This window comes from Barbus barbus (assembly GCF_936440315.1).
Source record: "Barbus barbus genome assembly, chromosome: 9".
Taxonomy (NCBI): Eukaryota; Metazoa; Chordata; class Actinopteri; order Cypriniformes; family Cyprinidae; genus Barbus; species Barbus barbus.
Window position 1 is genome coordinate 31,430,666 of NC_136737.1, and position 19,948 is coordinate 31,450,613.

Sequence of the window (19,948 nt, forward strand, 5' to 3'; positions counted from 1 at the left end):
AGTGGTGGCGAGCATCTCAGCTCCGCTACTTTTCCGGGCGGAAAAAACTGAGATGTGTGCTCGCTAGAGATCGCTGCGCCCTGGAACACCATATGTGGCAGGGTTGGCAGACCGATCTCCTGAGGGCACTGAGGAGAGACGGGCACCGAGTACCGTGGTGTACACCGTTCTTCCCCAGAGGGGCCAGCCCTCAGAAATCCTGGGCCATAGGCGGCAGGATGTTTTAGCCGAAGACTATCCAGCAAGAATGACAGTCTGCAGATCCAACTTCTGCTAGAAAGCTATGGCCCAGGAGCGCCACTCTGACTCCAACAATCTGGGGATTACGAGAATTGACGCCCCCTAAATGAGGAGCTGGAACATTGGTTGCTCCAGCAGCCCCTGCTGACCTCAGAGGTAAGAGAGGTAAAGCAAGAGGCTTCTATACACATATATATGTATCTTTTACATAATTGAATTCTTCAAAATTAAATGCAGAAAAACAACCAGATGAGTAAACACAGTCTGATATGAAAATGATTGACGTAATGCCTTTGTTGCCTCTGCAACGCACGCTGCACGTTCACAATAAGCCCTCTCTCTCTGGGGGGAAGAAACCGCGGTGCGGGCTTCCGACCCCAGAGAGCGGGTGCTGGATCTGATGGAAAGGAAGAAGATAGGTGATCGCCCGTCTTCATTCCCTCCACCTGATTCATCTGCGATCCCCACGAGCGCAGCCGCCGCCCCGCCCTTTTCGGCGAAAGCGGGGCCGGTACCACGAGGAACGCTGGTGAAAGCTCCCTCCTCAAAGAGCCCTCTGAGAGCAAGCATACGCAGTGACAAACTCTCACAAAGCGGGCAGTCAGCTCCCTCAAGAACTGATTCTGCATGCTCTGCTCTCAAGCAGACCACACACGGACTGTGTGCATCCCCAGCAGTGAAGAACACACAGCCTGTAATGCGATCTGCTCTTGCGCAAGTGCTAGTTCCCTGCACTTAAAGAGATTGTGGAGCTTATTTCAAGTGACTTTAAAACAAACAACACTAAATAAGACTTACCTCATAGATCGACAGACACACACAGAGTAGCGGTTACTGAATGGCAAAAGCTGACGCCGGTTTCACCGCACATGCTTTTATACCAGCTGGTCATTACGTCACCTCGCCCGTGGCGTCTCGCCCATCCTTTGGACAGATTTCACTTGTATTCAGAGCCGGTAACACTGAAGGCGTTCCCCAAAGCGTCTCCAGATGTAGCTCGACTTCCTGAAGAGGAAACTGATGTACGTATGTGCACAATTGAGAAATGGATATTTATGAAGATCAATCGCAGCCCATGTCTCACAAGGTAAATATTTCATTTAAAAAAAAATATATATCTATATATATATATATATATATATCAATGTAATTCAAACATTTTTGAGAAATAAATAATTTGTACAATTACATAATTTGTAAAGGGAAAATACATTGTGTAGCTGTGTGTACACACCATGAGTTCAACTTCCATTTCGTGAACAGTAGGGATTAGTGTATTTCATTCATTCACCAGACCCAAACATACTTAAGTTTCAAATGCACTGGCTCAGTTAATATTTATAGTATAGTAATAATAGCAGTGTAGATCTTATTTGCATTTGAAGTGATATTATAAATCCTGTAAACATGTATAGAAGGTAATATTTGGATTTCTCCAGTTCTCTGCACTGGTGTTTAACACAACCAGAAGAATCTATGCACACACTCGCTAGACCGGAAATCCAAGATGGATATGCAACTAGCCTGTTGCACAGCATGTTAGGATCTATAAATACTATTAAAGTGTTAGAATTAAACCTGCACTAGTCTACAGATGCACCTGGTTCCAGATGTTGTAACAAATAATGCTACCTATCAGATTATGCTACCAACTGTATTTTTAATATTGTAAGGTTAGGTTTAGGTTTGGGGTAGGTGTTAATAAAGCCTCAAACCACATTAATAACGTGCCAGAAGCACAATCTGACATGTAGCATTTTTCGCTGTTGAATTATGCTCCCTGTTGTTTTAATGGGAGGTGGCAAAACCTGACAGGATAGCAAAAATCATCAGAATTGTTGTGCCCAGTTTTGACCCCCCGCAAAATTATTACCCCCCTTGTTGAAGTCGCTACCTGATTGTCTAATACTAACCCACCCCTAATCCTAATCCCTCCCCACACCTACTCCTAAACCTGTCAATACTAGGGGGGGGGTAATAATTTGGCGGTGGTCAGAATTTGCCACAGCACCTGCAAACCATTTGCACAATCGCTGCGCATACAAGGGCTTTCAGATCAATGCTGCAGCTGTCTAATAGCGCTTGTCAATATCAAAATGACTGAGATGGCCAATCAAGTTGGCTGTGTATACCGTTCACAGAAGCAGAGCGCGATTTCCAGTGTGAAGCATCAGTTTAACATTGAAAGAGAATGTGATAAGATGGAAGTTGCAAATCATTTAAAATTAGTCAACTGTTGTTAATATGAAATGTTTGTGTTTGGCAGTTTTTTTCACACAGTTTGTGTGTGTGTGTGTGTGTTAATTAACCCTGTGGAGTCTGAGGGTGTTTTGGGGCCCTGGAGAAGTTTTGACATGCATTTCAGTATCTTAAAAAAATATTAATGGCTAAAGTCTGATAACACTGTGTTCAGCACAAACTGGGCTACAATAATATGTAGCCCAAACATGAATGTAAATGTTTGGGTTTTTGAGAAAACAACGTTTATGCATGATTCGTGAAAAAATAAATGTTTAAGTCACTGAAATAAGGCCATAAAACACATATAGAACATTTGTTCACAAGACTTTTGAGAACTGGATGTAGTAGACTAGAGTTTTTGCTACAAAATGAAGTGAAAATTATCCTGTTCACTCCTTCACCGAAAACAATATTTTGATTTAACCTTTGTAAAACACTGTGATAGAATGCCTGTATGCGAGGGAGTGACAATGGCCATGATTCACACCTGAGAGACAAGGGCCTCCCATAATGGGCCATCGATATGAAAGTGAATGAGGCAGGTAAGAAAGAGTGTGAGGAGAGAAAAAATATGTTTTTTGATTATTTGTATTTGTATTTTATTTACAACACAGTATAATAAAAATATACACAGTGAAGGTCAAGTCAGAGTCATTGAGAAAATACAACACAGACCGCATCGGTGTGGGCTTCGACCCCAGAGGGTCAAGATAACACTTACGGTAGTTTCTCTAGTTTACAGTGTGGATCCTCCAGTAGAGCAGAGAGCAGCTTCACTCCTGAGTCTCCTGGTTTATTAAAGCTCAGATCCAGTTCTCTTAGGTGTGAGGGGTTCGATCTCAGAGCAGAAATCAGAGCGGCACAGCCGTCTTCTCCAATATTGCAGTCCCACAACCTGCAGAGAGAAAGAGAAAAACTAAAAAAAATTAATAGTCATAGAAAGAGAAAAAATAATTAATAGTCATGTTTTAAAGGTTTGTTATTGAAACAATGTAACATTACTCTCCATCTCTTCAAAAAAAAAATGTCAGATTTGAAAACTGTTTGTAAATCTTTATAAAATGATGAATATTCTACACTGCAAAAAAGTATTATGACATTAATGACAAATTACAGTAATTCACATTATGTAGAAAAATTACAGTATTTTTATACAGTACCTTTTCTATTTCCTTAAAATTACTAAATGTGTGCAAAATTACAAAAATAGTCTCTAATTATTACAATAACAAACCGTTAACCTTTGGCAACAGCTGCCAAAAAAACAACAACATAAAATCAAAGTATAATCTCCTTTAAATGAGCTTACAGCACAGTGCATTTCCTGTGTAATTACGACCAAACACACCCACACACACAAAAAAACATTAAAGTGAAGTGACATTCAGCCAGGTATGGTGACCCATACTCGGAATTTGTGCTCTGCATTTAACCCATCCAACGTGCACACACACAGCAGTGAACACACACACACCGTGAACATACACCCGGAGCAGTGGGCAGCCATTTTATGCTGCAGCGCCCGGGGAGCAGTTGGGGGTTCGGTGCCTTGCTCAAGGGCACCTCAGTCGTGGCATTGAGGGTGGAGAGAGCGCTGGACATTCACTCCCCCCACCTACAATCCCTGCCGGCCCGAGACTCGAACCCGCAACCTTTGAATTACAAGTCCGACTCTCTAACCATTAGGCCACGACTTCCCATAAACACAGTTTATGTATATATGATGATTGAACCATCATCAATAAGTGACCAATTTCATGAAATTATGTTTTCCCTCGACTTTTTGCTATAACAAATCTACTTTAGAAAAGCATAGTTAGAGCAGTCTGAGAAAAAATAGTGTTAAAAAGTCAAGGGTCAAGAGTGCAAATATATTTATCCACAATAAGAAATTTTGTATAAAATAAATATTGTCAGACTATTTGTAATAAGTGAAGATTAAGAGATCTACAGGTAGAGAGATCAGTTAGTGTTTAATGGTCTGCTGGGATTTAAAGGGTTTCTGTTGTCTGAGTTTTGTGGTTTACCATTGTGCTAAAGAGTAGAGTCTTGTGCTTTAGAAGACCAAGAAACATTGACGTTATGCTGAATGTTGCTTTATTTAAAGAATGTAATTGTGTAGTTGCTGACGCAGTGATAGTTACATTAGCTCATGCATGTGTGCTGTTGCTAGTTAATGGTTAACTGCAATTGATTTACATTTTACAGAAAATGTTTCACCATTTTTTATGTTTATTTATTTATTTATTTTTACAGTGTATTACATGATCTCTAATGAATACTCCTGAATACTAATGAAACCTCACTGACATTGTATTCATCCTCACATCCATGACTGCAGTTAACATGGCACTTGATTCTGTTTTTTTGTGTTCTAGGACTCTTATGTTGATATTATCATGACCCCTTAATTTGAGTTTCCATTTCCTGTGTTTATTTCCTGTTTCACTCCTGAGTCTCCAGCTAACTCTGCTGCTGCCAGTCCCAAGTCTGGGTTAGAAAGGAGGAGAGTTGGGTGTGGGGCTGGCATCCCCACCCTGTAAAAGTATTCTCTAGTCACAGAAACAACGAACGAGAAACAGTATATTCAGTGTTCTGCCCATGGTGAAAACAGGCGAAAAAAATTGACGGCAGTGGAGGAAAGCCACTTACGGGCTAGAACTAGAACATGGAACGTGTGGACGCTATACCAGTTGGGGAAATTAGAGCAACACTTGTGAAACTGACACATAATGAATGGATGTCCTTGGTATTTGCAAAGTACGATGGAAAGGAAGCGGTTAACTGTTAGTGATGGTAAGAACATTATCTACTCTGGACATGACAATGACCTTGCACATGGAGTTGGAATTGTGCTATCGAAGTGAGCGGTGATGGTGTTAAATGGGTGGAATCCAGTGTCGGATTGAATTTTTTACGCACTCCTACAAATTCGTCATACTAAGACGCAGATGATGCTGCTAAAGATACTTTTTACAGTCAGTTACAAAATGAGATTGATAGCATACCCCTTCATGACCTCTTACTGATCAGGGATTTTAACACCCAGATTAGCGGCGCGTGTGAAGGACTCAACCAAATTCTCTGCCCGCACGGATCGGCGATGCAAACAAACGACAATGGCAAAAGAACTTTTGTGCAGCCAATAACATTTCCATCGGCAACACATTCTATTAACAAAAAACATTCATAAAAAGACCTGGCTGTTGACTATTTTTGCATGTCGAAGAGGTGGCAATGACACTGTGTGATGTTAAAGCATGACGAGGGGCCTCCGTCTCCAGCATCTCCCCACACCACCGAAATGACAACGTACATTCAATGTGACTAGGTTTGAAGAACCCGCTGTCACCAATGCCTTCCAGATAGAGCATCAGAAGCAGTTTCAGGCGCTTGAAGAACTAACCAGCCTTGAAGATCAGTGGACACTGTTTCAGGAAATGGAAGTAGAAAGTGCCGAGATGGTGCATTGTAGACAATGAGGCTTTTATAAAGAGTGGTGGATTAGTAAAACGTCCTAGAACCTGATCAACAAATGCTGACATGCTAAGCAACGCTGTGAGCAAGCACCAACCTGAGAGGCCCAGGAGTATACTGTTGACCAGTATCACACTCTAGATTGCCAAGTCAAACGGAGCTTTTGGCAGGACAAGCATGCATGAGTTGAGAAACAAGGCAAAGAAGCGCAATGAGCAGTGGATCGTAATGATGCAAAGACACTCTACCACATCGTGAGTTGTCTGGAATATCCAGCAGGGGAAACTGCTGCTGACCAAAGAAGCACAAGAGCAAAGGTACATTGTAACATCGTAGTAGTGCTAAATGCATGTGCTTTTCTCAAGGTGCATGTGTGTCCTGCGTCAACAGCACCACCAACATGTCGTGATACTTTTGGGTGTCGTGATGGTGATGGGGGGAGAAGAATTGTTGAATAAAGTTGTTACTTTTGTTTTCTGTGTGCACAAAAAGTATTCTTGTAACTTCATAAAATTACGGTTGAACCACTGATGTTAGATGGACTATTTTAACAATGTCCTTACTGTGCTGCTGGGCCTGGGAACATTTCAGTTACATTGCTGTCTATGTAGAGTCAGAAAGTGCTTGGATTTCAACACATACGTTAATTTGTGTTCCGAAGATGAATAAAGGTCTTACGGGTTTGGAACAACATGAGGGTGAATAATTGATGACAATTTTCATATTTGGGTGAACAATCCCTTTAAGAAAACAGATAAATACTGTATAAAAATACAGCATTTTTCTGTATAATTTGTCATAATACTTAAAATAACAGCCGAATAGTTAATTTAAAGATAATTTTACAATTTTGACTTCAATTTAAAGAAAACAACCTGAAAAAAAAAATCGGTTATTTTTTGTAAAATTAGGATTTTTTTTTTTTTTTTTTTTTTTTTACAGTGCATTAGTGTAATTCTACTTCTTACTCAAAACCTTATAATTACTAAGATTTGATGACACTCACTGTAGTTTCTCCAGTTTACAGTGTGGATCCTCCAGTAGAGCAGCGAGAAGCTTCACTCCTGAGTCTCCTGGTTTATTACAGTTCAGATTCAGTTCAGTCAGGTGTGAGGGGTTTGATCTCAGAGCTGAAATCAGAGCAGAACAACCTTCCTCTCCAATACTGCAGTCCCACAGCCTGCAGAGAGTGAAGAACATGAATGATCTCTGAGATTGTGTTTAAGCTTTGGGGTTAAGAGTACACAGTAAAATCCCCAGAGTAAAATCACCTCTATTCAAAGAACATTTGGTCCCACTCTAAATAGAGTTAAATTAACACTGAAGCAGAGTTAAAGTTAATGAGATAATTAAATGACTAATTAAATTATGATTGAGCATTAGTGATGAACACCTGCTGTTAACAAGCAGAATCACTGAATAAAAGAGAAGCACAAGAACTACAACTGATTTCAGCCACAGCCGTAGATAAAATCAACTGAAATAAAAGACATTAAATCTCTCAAGATCTCAGCAGAGGTGGATTAAATAACTCCACAAACAGCATTACCAGCTTAACATTACTAACTAGATTTACTTTATTTTATGTATACAGAAGCTCTTAGAATCTGAGAATTAACAGAGGTTTAAATGTTGATGTTTTATTGGTCAAGAAAATAAAAAAAGTCACCATAATTGTTTGCTTTAGTTGGGCTTTTGACCCTTTTAGTATTTGAGAATAGCTTGGTATGGAACAATTGCAATAGAGTTTCACAGCAAACATTTGTGCATTGCTGAATCAAAATCTCGAAATAATAGATCAGTTTACACTTTCTGCTTATTACTCATTTGAATGAACATCATGAAGTGGTCTCTTTCTTTGGGTTATTGACTGGCATTCAACGCTTACAGCACTGCAAAAAAAAAATATATATATATATTAAACAAATGGCACCATGCTTCAATATTGAAAATAAAGAGTTGTTTTAGCTCAGGCTTTTATACATGGACACATCATACGCTCCTCAACAGTGGTGACAATAATTATTCATACTGCAGAGCATGATGGGTGTTTTTACTATGGTGTTACCCAGCATGCATTGCAGTATGAAGCGTTTTGTTGATTGTCACCATTGTTGAGATTCATATGCTGGTTCTTGATGTCTGTGTCTGTCTAAATAATGCAGGAATTCAAAAATATTTATACATTACATGGATTTACAATCATTCACGATAACTATTAGAGCATCACTTTGTTCTCAGGCTGTAGTTTCACAGGGTTGGTTATGCAAAACCTAAACTTATAAATGGAGGGAAAGTTTTTTTTTTTTACTTTTGGATGTAATCAGGCTATTTCATGATAACTATCCCATCATATGAAAACCGCTAACAGCCTTAATAAAATAATCGCACTGCTTTGCAACACCACATGCATTGTTGCAGAGAAAGAGCTAGTCAAGGGTTAAGACCCCAACTAAAGCAAACGCTGATCTCCATGATGGTGGCATCATTTTAACCAATACAATATCAACATCTAAACCTCTGTTAATTCTCAATAAGAGCTTTTGAAGACATCTGACAGAAATAAAGTCAGTCTGGCTAGTAATGCAAAGGTGTTAATGCTGTTTGTGGACCTCCTCTGCTGAGATCTTTAGAGATTTAATGTTGTCTTTTATTTTTGTTTATTTCATCTACACAGCAAAAACCCCAGTGTCAAATTAACTCTCTTTAGAGTTTATTTGAGTCCACACTCAAGAGTGTTAAGATTAACACTGAATGAATGAATGTATGATGAATGAATCCAAGGGCGTAGGTTTGCTTTTGAAATTTGTGGGGACGAGTAGAGTGGTGATCCAGGATGCTGTTTCAAATTCTGTCACAGCACAGAGCATCACTCATATAGTTTACTATAAGATTACATTATATTTGTCCCAAATTATTGTTAATGTAGCCAACATAATGACTTCGTCCTCACTGTCCGTATATATGCTTTATACAGAGAGCTAATAGCCATAGACCACGCGTTTTGTCAAAAACTCTATTTTAAATTAATTGACTTCATTAATATGTATATGATGTATTTACTTTTAACTTCTTAGGTAATATCAATGGTATGACATATTTCAGATGCGTCCAAAAATACAAACACACACACACACTGTTAGGATTATGGACTTTAGTTTTGTCTTTTTCTATTTCGTCTGCCTTTTCCTGTGTTGCCTTATTTGGTTTTGTTCCTGTTTGATTTAGCTCATTAATTCATCTGCTCGTTAGGTCATTATTAGTTAAACCCCTTCACCTGTGTTTTGCCTAAGTTGCTGCCTACTTAAAGTCTCCGTTCAGTTCAGTTTTTACATGTTCTTAAATTCGCTGTCATTAAAGTCTGTTATTTTGGCTATTCGTGCCTGTTCTTGTCTGCCTCCCTGGAGTACAACGTAACACACACACACATATATAATTGTTTGATCAAAATTATTGCTAGGGACAATTTGGTAGTCTCTGGATATTGGTAGGGATGTGTCCCTGGTGCCTCCCCCCCAATTCTATGCCCATGAATGAATGAATGAATGAATAAATCAATCAATCACAGCAAAAACCCAGGTAATGTAAGCCGCTTAGTGTACCTATGAGTCTCACCCACATGTGTTAAAAAATGAGGCAGTGAACACAGAAGCAGTGCAGTGTTGTAAAAAAACAAATTCAGTATAAACCTTGTTTATGTTGCAAACTATAACCACTGTATTTGATCATTTACATTTTGATTCTTGAAGGAATAGTTCACCCTAAAAGAAAAATTTGACCTCTGCTGGCAAAATCAGTCACAATGAGCAAATTTTCAAAAATGAGTTATTTTGATTTTCACATTCTCCATTAAAGACCTTCAAAATAATATATGATTTGTTGGAATCGGATGAAAAATTACTGAGCTACACCCACTTGAAGTTGACGAAGTCAGCAAGGTCAGTTCTGAGAACTCAAGTTTTCTGAAGTTTCCAAAGCAAAATCACCTAGCAATGTTGCATTGTTTCCTCCACTTCCTTTCTTAATGTTAATTACTATATTAATAATCACAATATATACATTTTTATTTTATCTTTGCTATTAAAAATAAGAACAGATGCAAACAACAATAACAACAGTAGAACAAATACAAGAAAGAAACAAATAGGCCTAGTTCATAACTTTTTTCATTTTACATCTAAACAAAAGCATTCAAGAAAGAAAAACAAATAATCAAATGTAAAAATCACTTCAGTGTGTACATTACAAATACATTGATTATTTAAACTACAAAAGCAGTTAAATTAAGAGCAGTGATATTTTCTTTTATCGTTTGATTAACATTAATGAGACAGACAGCCTATTTAGTAAGTCCTATTCTACTGCACATATCTACTATAATGTTACACATCAGATGTTTTTCACAAACAGTTCCCCAAATGTTCACTTAAGACATAACAGATTATGTTTGCGTGAATGGCCTACTTAAATACTGTAATTCTGTGTATACAGTATGTGTATGTATCAGAATTGTGCGCTTCCTGTTCCTGTCTGCCATGCTGCTCTGTGGTTTGGTTTCTGGTCCTCTCCCTGCTTACCGGGGTGATGACATACATAGCAGACTGTCGTCACTCAGTGGCTGGATGTCTAAGTGGTGCCCGCAAAATAACATAGGTTTCATAGACAATTGGAAAGATTTTTGGGGCAGATCTGACCTTTTGAAAAGAGTTGGTCTTCATCCCTCTGGGGGTGGTGCCTCTCTTCTCTCTAGAAATATGGCACATAGTCTTAGAGTTCGTACTTGACTAACTGGGGCCCAGGTCAGGAAGCAGACAGACTGGCTAAACCGACCATCTGCTAGCCTCATGTCACAGAAATCAGTTAATTCTCAGCACATAGAGACTCTTTCACCTAGATATCACACTACAGAGACTGTGTCTATTCCCCGAACTAGAAAATACAAAAAAACGTCCAAACCAATTTAAGACTAACAATTTAATTGATGTTCCACAAATAAAAAACAGATATAATACGGATAAACAAATGATAAAGTTTGGCTTATTGAATATTAGATCCCTTTCTACGAAAGTGCTTTTTGTAAATGATATGATCACTGATCATAACCTACACTGTAAAAAATTGTGCCGTTAAATAACAGTAATGTACCGGCAGCAGAGTTGCCAGTAATGTACTGTTAATTTACAGCCCTCTACCGTTAATTTACAGCTCTTCATTTTTACAGCATGTTACTGTTATACCTACTACCATGGAAATTAACTCTGCTCCAATAGCTTCAAACTGTTCGAGTTTATAATATTAGTACTCATGTGGTGTTAGTAATGTGAACTTACATCATTTGAGTTCACTGAGAAAAAATATTTAGTATAAAACTGCAAACACTAATAACTAAAAGCATGTCTTTAACTAAAATTGTTTCAGTTCATTATCAGCACATGCTGGAGTATTTAATGAAAAGAACATCACTGCTTAAGCAACTGCACAGTTACTGTCTTTAAATAAAGCAACAGAACATCAGAGTTTGTGGCTCATCATTGACTGAAGCATAGGCTCTACTCTCCAGCACAATGGTGACCCACAAAACTACATTAAACTAACAGATCTCTCTTGTACAAAAACACATTAATACAGTTTAGTTTAATATTGACTCTCTTTATCAGCTCATGACTTTACATTACTGTTTTCTGTTGACCCTCACTAATATTTCAGTAAAAATAACTTTTTTCATTTGGTTAATCTGACTGTTACGTTTTACAGTAAATTGCTGTTTTTCCTTGAATTAACGGTAATCTGCTGGCAGCACGGTTGCCAGTAAGCACCTGTTTTTCTACAGTCTGTTGCTGTAAATTAATTACAGTTTATTGCTGTTAAATTACACTTCATGCTGTTTTTTTTCATCTTACATCTTTAACCCTTTAAACCCCGCAACAAAATCCTCAGTTATAAATGAACACTTATAATGTGTGCACACTACAGAGTGTTAGAGTAACACTGAATCAGTGATGTTAATGAGATAATTCTGTGATTAATTAAGTGATGATTGAGCATTAGTGATGATGGACAGATGCTGTTAACAAGCAGAATCACTGAAAGAGAAAAACAAGAAATAAAACTGACTTCAGCCACAGACTTAGATGAAATCAGCTGAAATAAAGAAGACATTAAATCTCTCAACATCTGATTAAACAACTCCTAAAACAGCATTACTTCACACATTACTAACCAGACTGGTGTTATTTCTGTCAGATGGTCACAGGCATGCTAGTTTTTGTTTTTGTTTTTTTTAACTACCATGAGGGAGATCAGTGCTAGCTTTAGTTGGACTCTTGAACCTTGACTTTTCAACCTTAACTTTTCTTTGGTTGTTGAAAACATGTGTTATAAAACACATCTGTTATTACAAAAAGAACCAAAGCAAAGTCTGTAATTTATTTAGTTATGTATTGTTAATGACATAACCCTCGTTAAACACCATATTCACTGATTTTATTTAGTTTTTCTACAGGGTCTCTGCTGGTAACACAAAGTGATGTAATAACAGCGTGCTCATTCTTTTGCTTGTGTGCAAGATTGCTAATATTACTAACAATTAAAAAGAGTCAAAGTGCTATGAAACACACACCTCAGGAATCAGCGTATGCATCTCTACAATGGTGACTATCAACCAAAAATACATAAACAGATCAACTCTGAACATCACAAAACATGCTACTAAAACTCAACACAAAAATAACAGCAGTTATAAAAGCAAATAGAAAGAATTACAGAAAAGAGGTGGACAATTCAGTGGTATAATTTATTCATGCTGCAATGCATGCTGGGAGTCATGGGTGAGTTTTGAACTAGTACCCAGCATGCATTGCAGCATTAAGCTTTGGACTCACCATTATTGAGATTCATACACTGATTCTTGATCTCTGAATGTGTCTAAGTGATGCCGTAGTGCTTTAAGGTTTTGAACATAAGATGTTTTATAATGCTACATAATAGATGGTTATTTTTGCAGTATCATACGGCATTTATTGTAAATAACACACCACTTCAGAAGCAGGTAGCTTCATGATGATTACAATCCAAAAACACTTACTTAAAATTTGGCTTTTACTGCTATAACAAACATATTTTACAAACACTGTTATAACAACCAAATAAAAACCTATCATAAAAAGCCAAGGGTCAAGAGCACTACTAAAGCAAACGCTGATCGCCATAATGGTGAGGTCAAACGAAACATTTTCAATAAAGCATCTAAATGTCTATTAATTCTCACGGATTGTAGATATATGACAGAAATAAAGTCAGACTGTGAAGTGTGAAGCTGGTGATGCTGTTTGTGGAGTTGTTTAATCATCCTCTGCTGTTTTATTTCAGTTGATTTCATCTAAGGCTGTGGCTGAAGTCAGTTGTAGTTTCATTTCTTGCTCTTTTCTTCAGTGATTCTGCTGTTTAGCAGCAGCTGTTCATCATTGGCTGAATTCACTCATTAGTTTTCATTCTCTCTGTCAGGTGGGCTATATTACTAAGCATTAGTACATGAGTAGGGAATAGTGAATGAGGATGTAGGGTATGATTTGAAACACAGTCTCTGAGTGTCGACTCTGAGCGCTGTTACTTCACAGGACTGCAGAAGGATACTTTCTCGAAAACAACAAATATTAACCAGAATTCATTGTTTTTTTTTACACGATTTTACTGTTGTAATGAAAAAACAGAATGTTACTGTCAGAATATGGCCGTTTTTTAACAGCAATTTTTTACAGTGTAGATGTGCTCTGTTTGACAGAAACCTGGCTAAAGCCAGATGAATACATTACTTCAAATGAGTCTACCCCTCAAGATTACTGTTATAGAGGGTTTCATCGGGCCGCGCGCCTGGCCCGAAGTTAACTTCCAGTCCGTGTCTGTTTATCGGTCTGGCTAGTGGCGCCAACTACAAACGCAGTTAAAGTTAAAGTGATGAGTAATGAAGTTGGGGTTCTTGTGCTGTGGTATGTGTTTCCCATAAATTTATTTATTTGCAGTGACCTGCCACGATATCAAAACTGACTGAATTTCCAAAAGTCTTCGTTGAATAATCATGAGCACGTACTGCACGTTTAATAATCAAAACGAGGCGCAGGTATTTTTATATCACTATATTTCTGAAGGAAGACTCTCTTTAGAAAATGTTCCACGTGGCTAGATCACGTGACCCACCGATGGCAATGGCAGTGTAGTTCGACTGCTCTCTGACTCAGTACCCTTAATCTGTTTTTTTTCTCAGTAAAACTATCAGTATTCGGTTAGCTTTTGACTGTTTTCTAAAGGAGCTACGAATGAAGATGGCAAAACGTCAATTGACACTGGCTTCGCCAGAGACAAAGCGAGTTAAAGATCCTAATTATGTTCCTGAAGGGAAACTTCGCTCCATTGTTGCCGACGAGTTAAAGATGCACCTTAGTCTCGTCAGGGAACTGCTTAAGGAAGAATTCACTCCAATTGCGGATAGACTTGGAGTTCTGGAAGAAGATGTTCGTCTGATAAGAAAAAACTTTGACAACATGCAAATAGCTCTTCGTCACGCAAAAAAGACACCGTGGAGGTCAAGCTAGCAGTGGACTCTCTTCAGGAAAAGTTGGCGAGAATCGAAGATAAAAGTCGCCAGTCCAATCCGTCTAGTAGGACTGAAAGAAGGAGTAGAAGGAGATGACCCTCTGGGATTTATACAGAATCATATTCCTAAATTGATTCCCTCTCTTGCTGGCAAAGAAATGGAGATTGAAAGAGCCAACCGTATTTACAGCGGCGAACGTTCCCTTTTTAATATATGGCTATAAATATTTTGTCATGGAACGTCAATGGGTTAAACAGCCCTGTTAAGCGAACCAAATGCTTAGAAGCAAAAAGGTCTCTATTACTCTTATACAAGAGTCACATTTGAAAACAGTGGACGTGCATCGCTTTCAAAATAGATATTTTAAAGTGATATCTGCCCCTTCGGCTGTTAACAAAACTAAAGGGATGCTGATAGTTATTAAACGTAATAGCATTTTTTCAATTATAAGAACCGGTGGAGATACAGAAGGCCAAATCACTTATGCTGTTGTTTCCTTAAATAATACTAATTATGCTTTTATGTCTATAAATGCACCCACCGAGGGTGATAACTAATTTTTTCAAGAATTACTACGTTTAGTTGTGAGTTTAGAGGACTGTCTTGTGGTGTTAGGGGGCGATTTTAATGCGGTGTTGGATCCCCAGTTGGATAGATCTCATGTCTCTAAGTCTGATTCATTGATCTCTGGATGTTTTAATTCCTTTTTGCGACACTCTAATATATGCGACGTTTGGCGTTTACAAAATGATGGGGCTAGGGATTATACATTCTTTTCAGCTCGTCATAAGAGTTATTCAAGGATTGATTATCTACTTATGTCCCCTTCACTGATTCCCTATATTAGTAAAGTTAATATTCTACCGATTCTTTTATCTGATCATTCTCCGATAATTACATCTTTAACCCCCGCATCATTGGGCACTAAACGCAACCGATGGAGATTTAATACCTCCTTGTTACAGGACTGTACATTTGTGTCTGAGTTACGCAGCTCTTTGATGGAGTTTTTACAGATTAACAGAGATTCAGCCTCTGACCCCCAAGTATTATGGGAAACCACAATGGCCTGGTTTCACAGACAGGACTTAGACTAAGCCAGGATTAGGTCATAGTTCAATTAGGAAATTTAAGTATTTTTAATAAACATGCTTAGAAAAAAACATTACTGGGGTGCATCTTGAGACAAAACAAAGGCACTGATATATTTTAAGATCAATCAGTGCAAGTTTCTTTCAGTTGAAACAGCTAAGACTTACATTTTAGTCTAGGACTAGGCTTAAGCCTCGTCTGTGAAACTGGGGGTAAATGTTTTATTAGAGGTAAATGTATAAGTTTTTCATCCTTTAATAAAAAGCGTAGGGAGAGCCGTAAATTAGAATTAGAAAAACAAATTGATCTACTACAAAAGGAATTAAAAAATTACTTTTGTGAGACCAAAACCAAAATAGTAAATGTCCTTAAAATCCATATATTTACATAGAGCTGAATTCATCATACATCGTACTAGACAATCATATTATTTCCATGGAGAACGGTCATCCAAGCTGTTGGCTTTGAGGTTGAAAGATAATGAATCTAAGACTAGTATATCAGCTATTAGACATGAGGGCTCAGTATACACTCAACCTAAGGATGTAAATAGGGTATTTGGAAACTACTACCAATTTTTGTACACTTCAGAATCCAACTCTGACCCAACAAACTTTGATTTATTCCTTAAACAGTTAAATCTACCCAAATTAAATGACTCTCAGCACAACATATTGGATAGCCCTTTGACAATCGAGGAATTAAAATCCAGAGTTACTGAAGATATTATGGGACATAATAGCGCCTTTTATTCTTAATTCTCTTAACTTTGCGTTAGAAAAAGGGGCTTTACATAGGGACCAAACTACAGCTTTAATAACTTTGCTACTGAAGAAAGGTAAGGATCCACTTGAATGCTCTAGTTGCAGGCCAATTAGCCGTCTATCCACAGATTCAAAGCTGTTGGAAAAGGTCCTGGCCTTAAGATTGGATCGATGTATAGGAGATTTGATTACCTATGATCAATCAGGTTTTCTAAGGGGGAGATTTGCTGCAGACAATATACGTAGGCTTCTGCATATTATTCAACAAGCAGACTCATAAACAGCTTCCTCTGCAATCATTTCTCTAGATGCAGAGAAAGCATTCGACAGAATTGAGTGGAGCTTTTTGTGGTCTGTCTTAGAATATTTTGAGTTTGGCTCCTTTTTTCTACAAGCAGTCAAAACTATTTATTCTAAATTAATCACTGGTTCTTCTATCACTCCTTCCTTTTATCTTGGCAGGGGCACTCGTCAAGGCTGTCCCTTGTCACCCTTGCTTTTTAATGTGTCATTAGAGCCTTTGGCCCAAGCAATCAGACAATGTTTTGCAATAGTTCCAATAAGTTGTATGAATACATCCCATAAAATATCACTCTACGCTGATGACGTTTTGTTGTATATATCAAACATCACAGACTCGGTTAAGGAATGATTAAAATTATTTGATACATTCGGTAAATTGTCTGGTTAGAAGATTAATTGGAACAAATCCATACTTATGCCCCTTAATTTAGCTGCTAAATCAGAGATTCAGAATTTACCCACTACAATTCCTGTCAGCGACCAGTTTAATTATCTTGGAATCAGAGTTTTTCCTTCATTATCTCGCATTTCCAAGTGGAACTATCAGTCTCGTCTGGATAAGATTAAGAGCGATCTTCTGTGTTGGTCTCCACTCTGTCTGGCTCTTCATGGAAGGATAGCCACCGTCAAGATGAATATACTTCCGAGGCTAAGCTTTTTATTTTCAGTGTTACCTCTGACACCACCTACTGGCTATTTTAATGAGATCAATACAGTAGTATCCAAATTCTTGTGGAATAATAAAAGGCCTAGAATTCGTTTTGAATCGATGCACCGGCTAAAACCTCATGGTGGCTTATCCCTACCAGATTTTTGGTCTTATTATTTATCATACCAGATGAGACCACTTAGGACGTGGCTAGATGTTGACTCCCCTGTCCCATGGCGGGCTTTAGAAACGAATATTATTTACCCATTGCGTCTACAGGATTTACCCTTTAAGGGAATATTTAAGAAAGTTTTGGAAAAGTTTGGTCCAATTATATGCCATTCTATCAAAACCTGGAAAGCAGCAGAGAAGATTATGGGAGCTTCAGATTCTTACAGTGACTCTACCCCCATTTTGCATAATAATAATCTTTGTACTGGCAACAAACCGTTCGTTTCCAAATGCTGGGCTGAATGTGGTATCTACACTTTAAAAGACTTGTACAACGATTATGGGCTTAAGTCCTTTCAGATCCTAAAGGATGAGTTCTCGCTCCCAGGATTTTCCTTTTTTCTGTACTTAAGATTAAGATCTGCACTGAAAGCTTACGGAGTACCCTGGTCTATTAAAATATCTCCTCATCCTATGGTAAATTGGATAGATTCTAGTATGGCTTCTAGAGGTATTGTGAATATAATTTATACATCACTTGTAGTATGACAGTATTCAAACATTCCGATTGAGGGTTTCTGGGCAAGAGAACTTGACACTGTGATTGATTGGGACAACGTCTGTGGAAATTGTTTTGCTACCTCTAAAAACCCAGCTCACCAAATGATCCATTATAAATGAATCTATAAGGCATATGCCACTCCTTGTTTATTATATAAAATGAAAAGAAAGTCTGACCCCTTCTGTCACCTGTGTAATAGCTCTAGTCAAGGTACATATATACATATGTTCTGGGACTGTCCCCGAATTGCTTCGCTCTGGTCCTTGGTTCAGGACTTATTGTCGGATCTTCTGAAGACTCAGATCCAAAAGGACCCACTGCTTTTTCTTTTGCTGGATGATTCATCACTATCGTTGTCTGTCAATCAAAAAAGGATTCTGTCTGCTGCTCTTACTGCTGCTAAAAATTTTATTTTAAAACTGTGGCTGGATCCATCTATCCCAGTTAGATTGACGTGGATGTCATACTTGCTGGACATTGCCCGTTTGGAGTGTACCACAGCCAAAATACATGGTGCCACCAGAAAGACAATACAATTTTGGTTAGACCTTATTGACAATTTATCAGACCTCTAGAAATCCTGAGATTACATATATTTATGTAATAAATTACATAAATATATAAATAAATTTATTTATCACTTTTTTTATTTTTATATGGGCAGATCTAGGGCGCTGCTGTAAAAAGTTGTAAATCAAAAATCTGTAATAAATAATCAAAAAAAAAGAAGAAGAAAATGTTCCACGTCATTTTCATTTCGTCTTACGTTATATGCCTGATAAAGCAGCGTTTGTAAGCTCAGCGCTGCTTTGTGTACAGCCATTACCGGGGAAACCTCTATTTCTATTTCTATTGCTTTAAAGCACCCCCTGCTAGCAGAGAATGAATTTGCATTTTCAATAAGTCTGTCTGATCTGTCAAACATATTTTGCTTGTTATCAAAATTAATCTACTCAAGAGGGACTTAGCTGTTGTTATTGATTCTATTTGGAAGTCTACCGGAAGTTAGGGCCACAAAAGCACGCATATGCAGTAAAGTTTTTTTTTTTTATGTTTTTGCCGCTGAAACCGCCTATGAACATAAGCCGCATCTAAAAGGTAAAGGGGGAGCTGTTGCTACAGTTTATAGCAATATCTTCAGTATTTCTCAGAGGTTGGGTTTTAAGTATAATTCGTTTGAAGTAATGGTGCTTCATATAACGTTATGAACGAGAAACAAGTGTAGAACCTTATTGAACCAAGACCAAAAAACAATTATAGAATCTTGCATACCAAAGAGGAAACTTAGACATTCCCTTCCCTTGAGCCCAAAAGGGACCAAGCCTACTGACGCCTCCCTGTCTAAGACGATAACCATCGTCTTATCTCCTGAGACCCATAAAAACAGGAGATATTTGAGAAGAACATCTGGATGTTTTTAAAGAACAGAACCTTCAGTGTTCGTGACCGGTTTACCATAAATAAAGTCGAACAGTACAAAGCCCATTGCATCTGGAAAGGATCCGGCACAGACCTGCTCTAATAACTCCTGATCGTGTAACGCAGTTATTCAATGATCGTATCAACCAGGAGAGACGGTTTTACAACCGACATCCGAGCTAAGGAAACTTCTCATGACCTCGAACAATTTACCTAATCAATTCTGTATTACTGTGGCCACAGAATAATCTGAATTGTTAAAATAACATAGTGATTTTAATGCTTGCTGGAGAAGTCGTTAATGAGGTATCGTTAACAAGGTATAAGTGGGACGTTTTGATTAATATCGATTAATAATGTAAATATCAATATTGAATCTTAAGAATAGATTCCCCAAAAAGCTAAATTAAAATAAGAGCTAATCCTTTACACAAGTGTTA

General features: G+C 37.9%; 1 protein-coding gene across 2 annotated transcripts in view; it reads right to left on the bottom strand.

Annotated features, from left to right (window-relative positions):
* Positions 1-19,948, bottom strand: part of LOC306874640 (NACHT, LRR and PYD domains-containing protein 3-like) — a 73,249-nt gene that overhangs the window by 23,719 nt on the left and 29,582 nt on the right. The window contains exons 12-13 of one of the 2 annotated variants that reach the window (XM_079424787.1): positions 6,965-7,138; positions 3,203-3,376 (exon numbers count right to left, since the gene is read on the bottom strand). In XM_079424787.1, the coding sequence (XP_079280913.1) occupies positions 3,203-3,376; positions 6,965-7,138 (348 nt within the window). Of the gene's footprint in view, positions 1-3,202; positions 3,398-6,964; positions 7,139-19,948 lie in introns of both variants that reach the window. The other variant, XM_079424786.1, reaches the window with a different exon arrangement.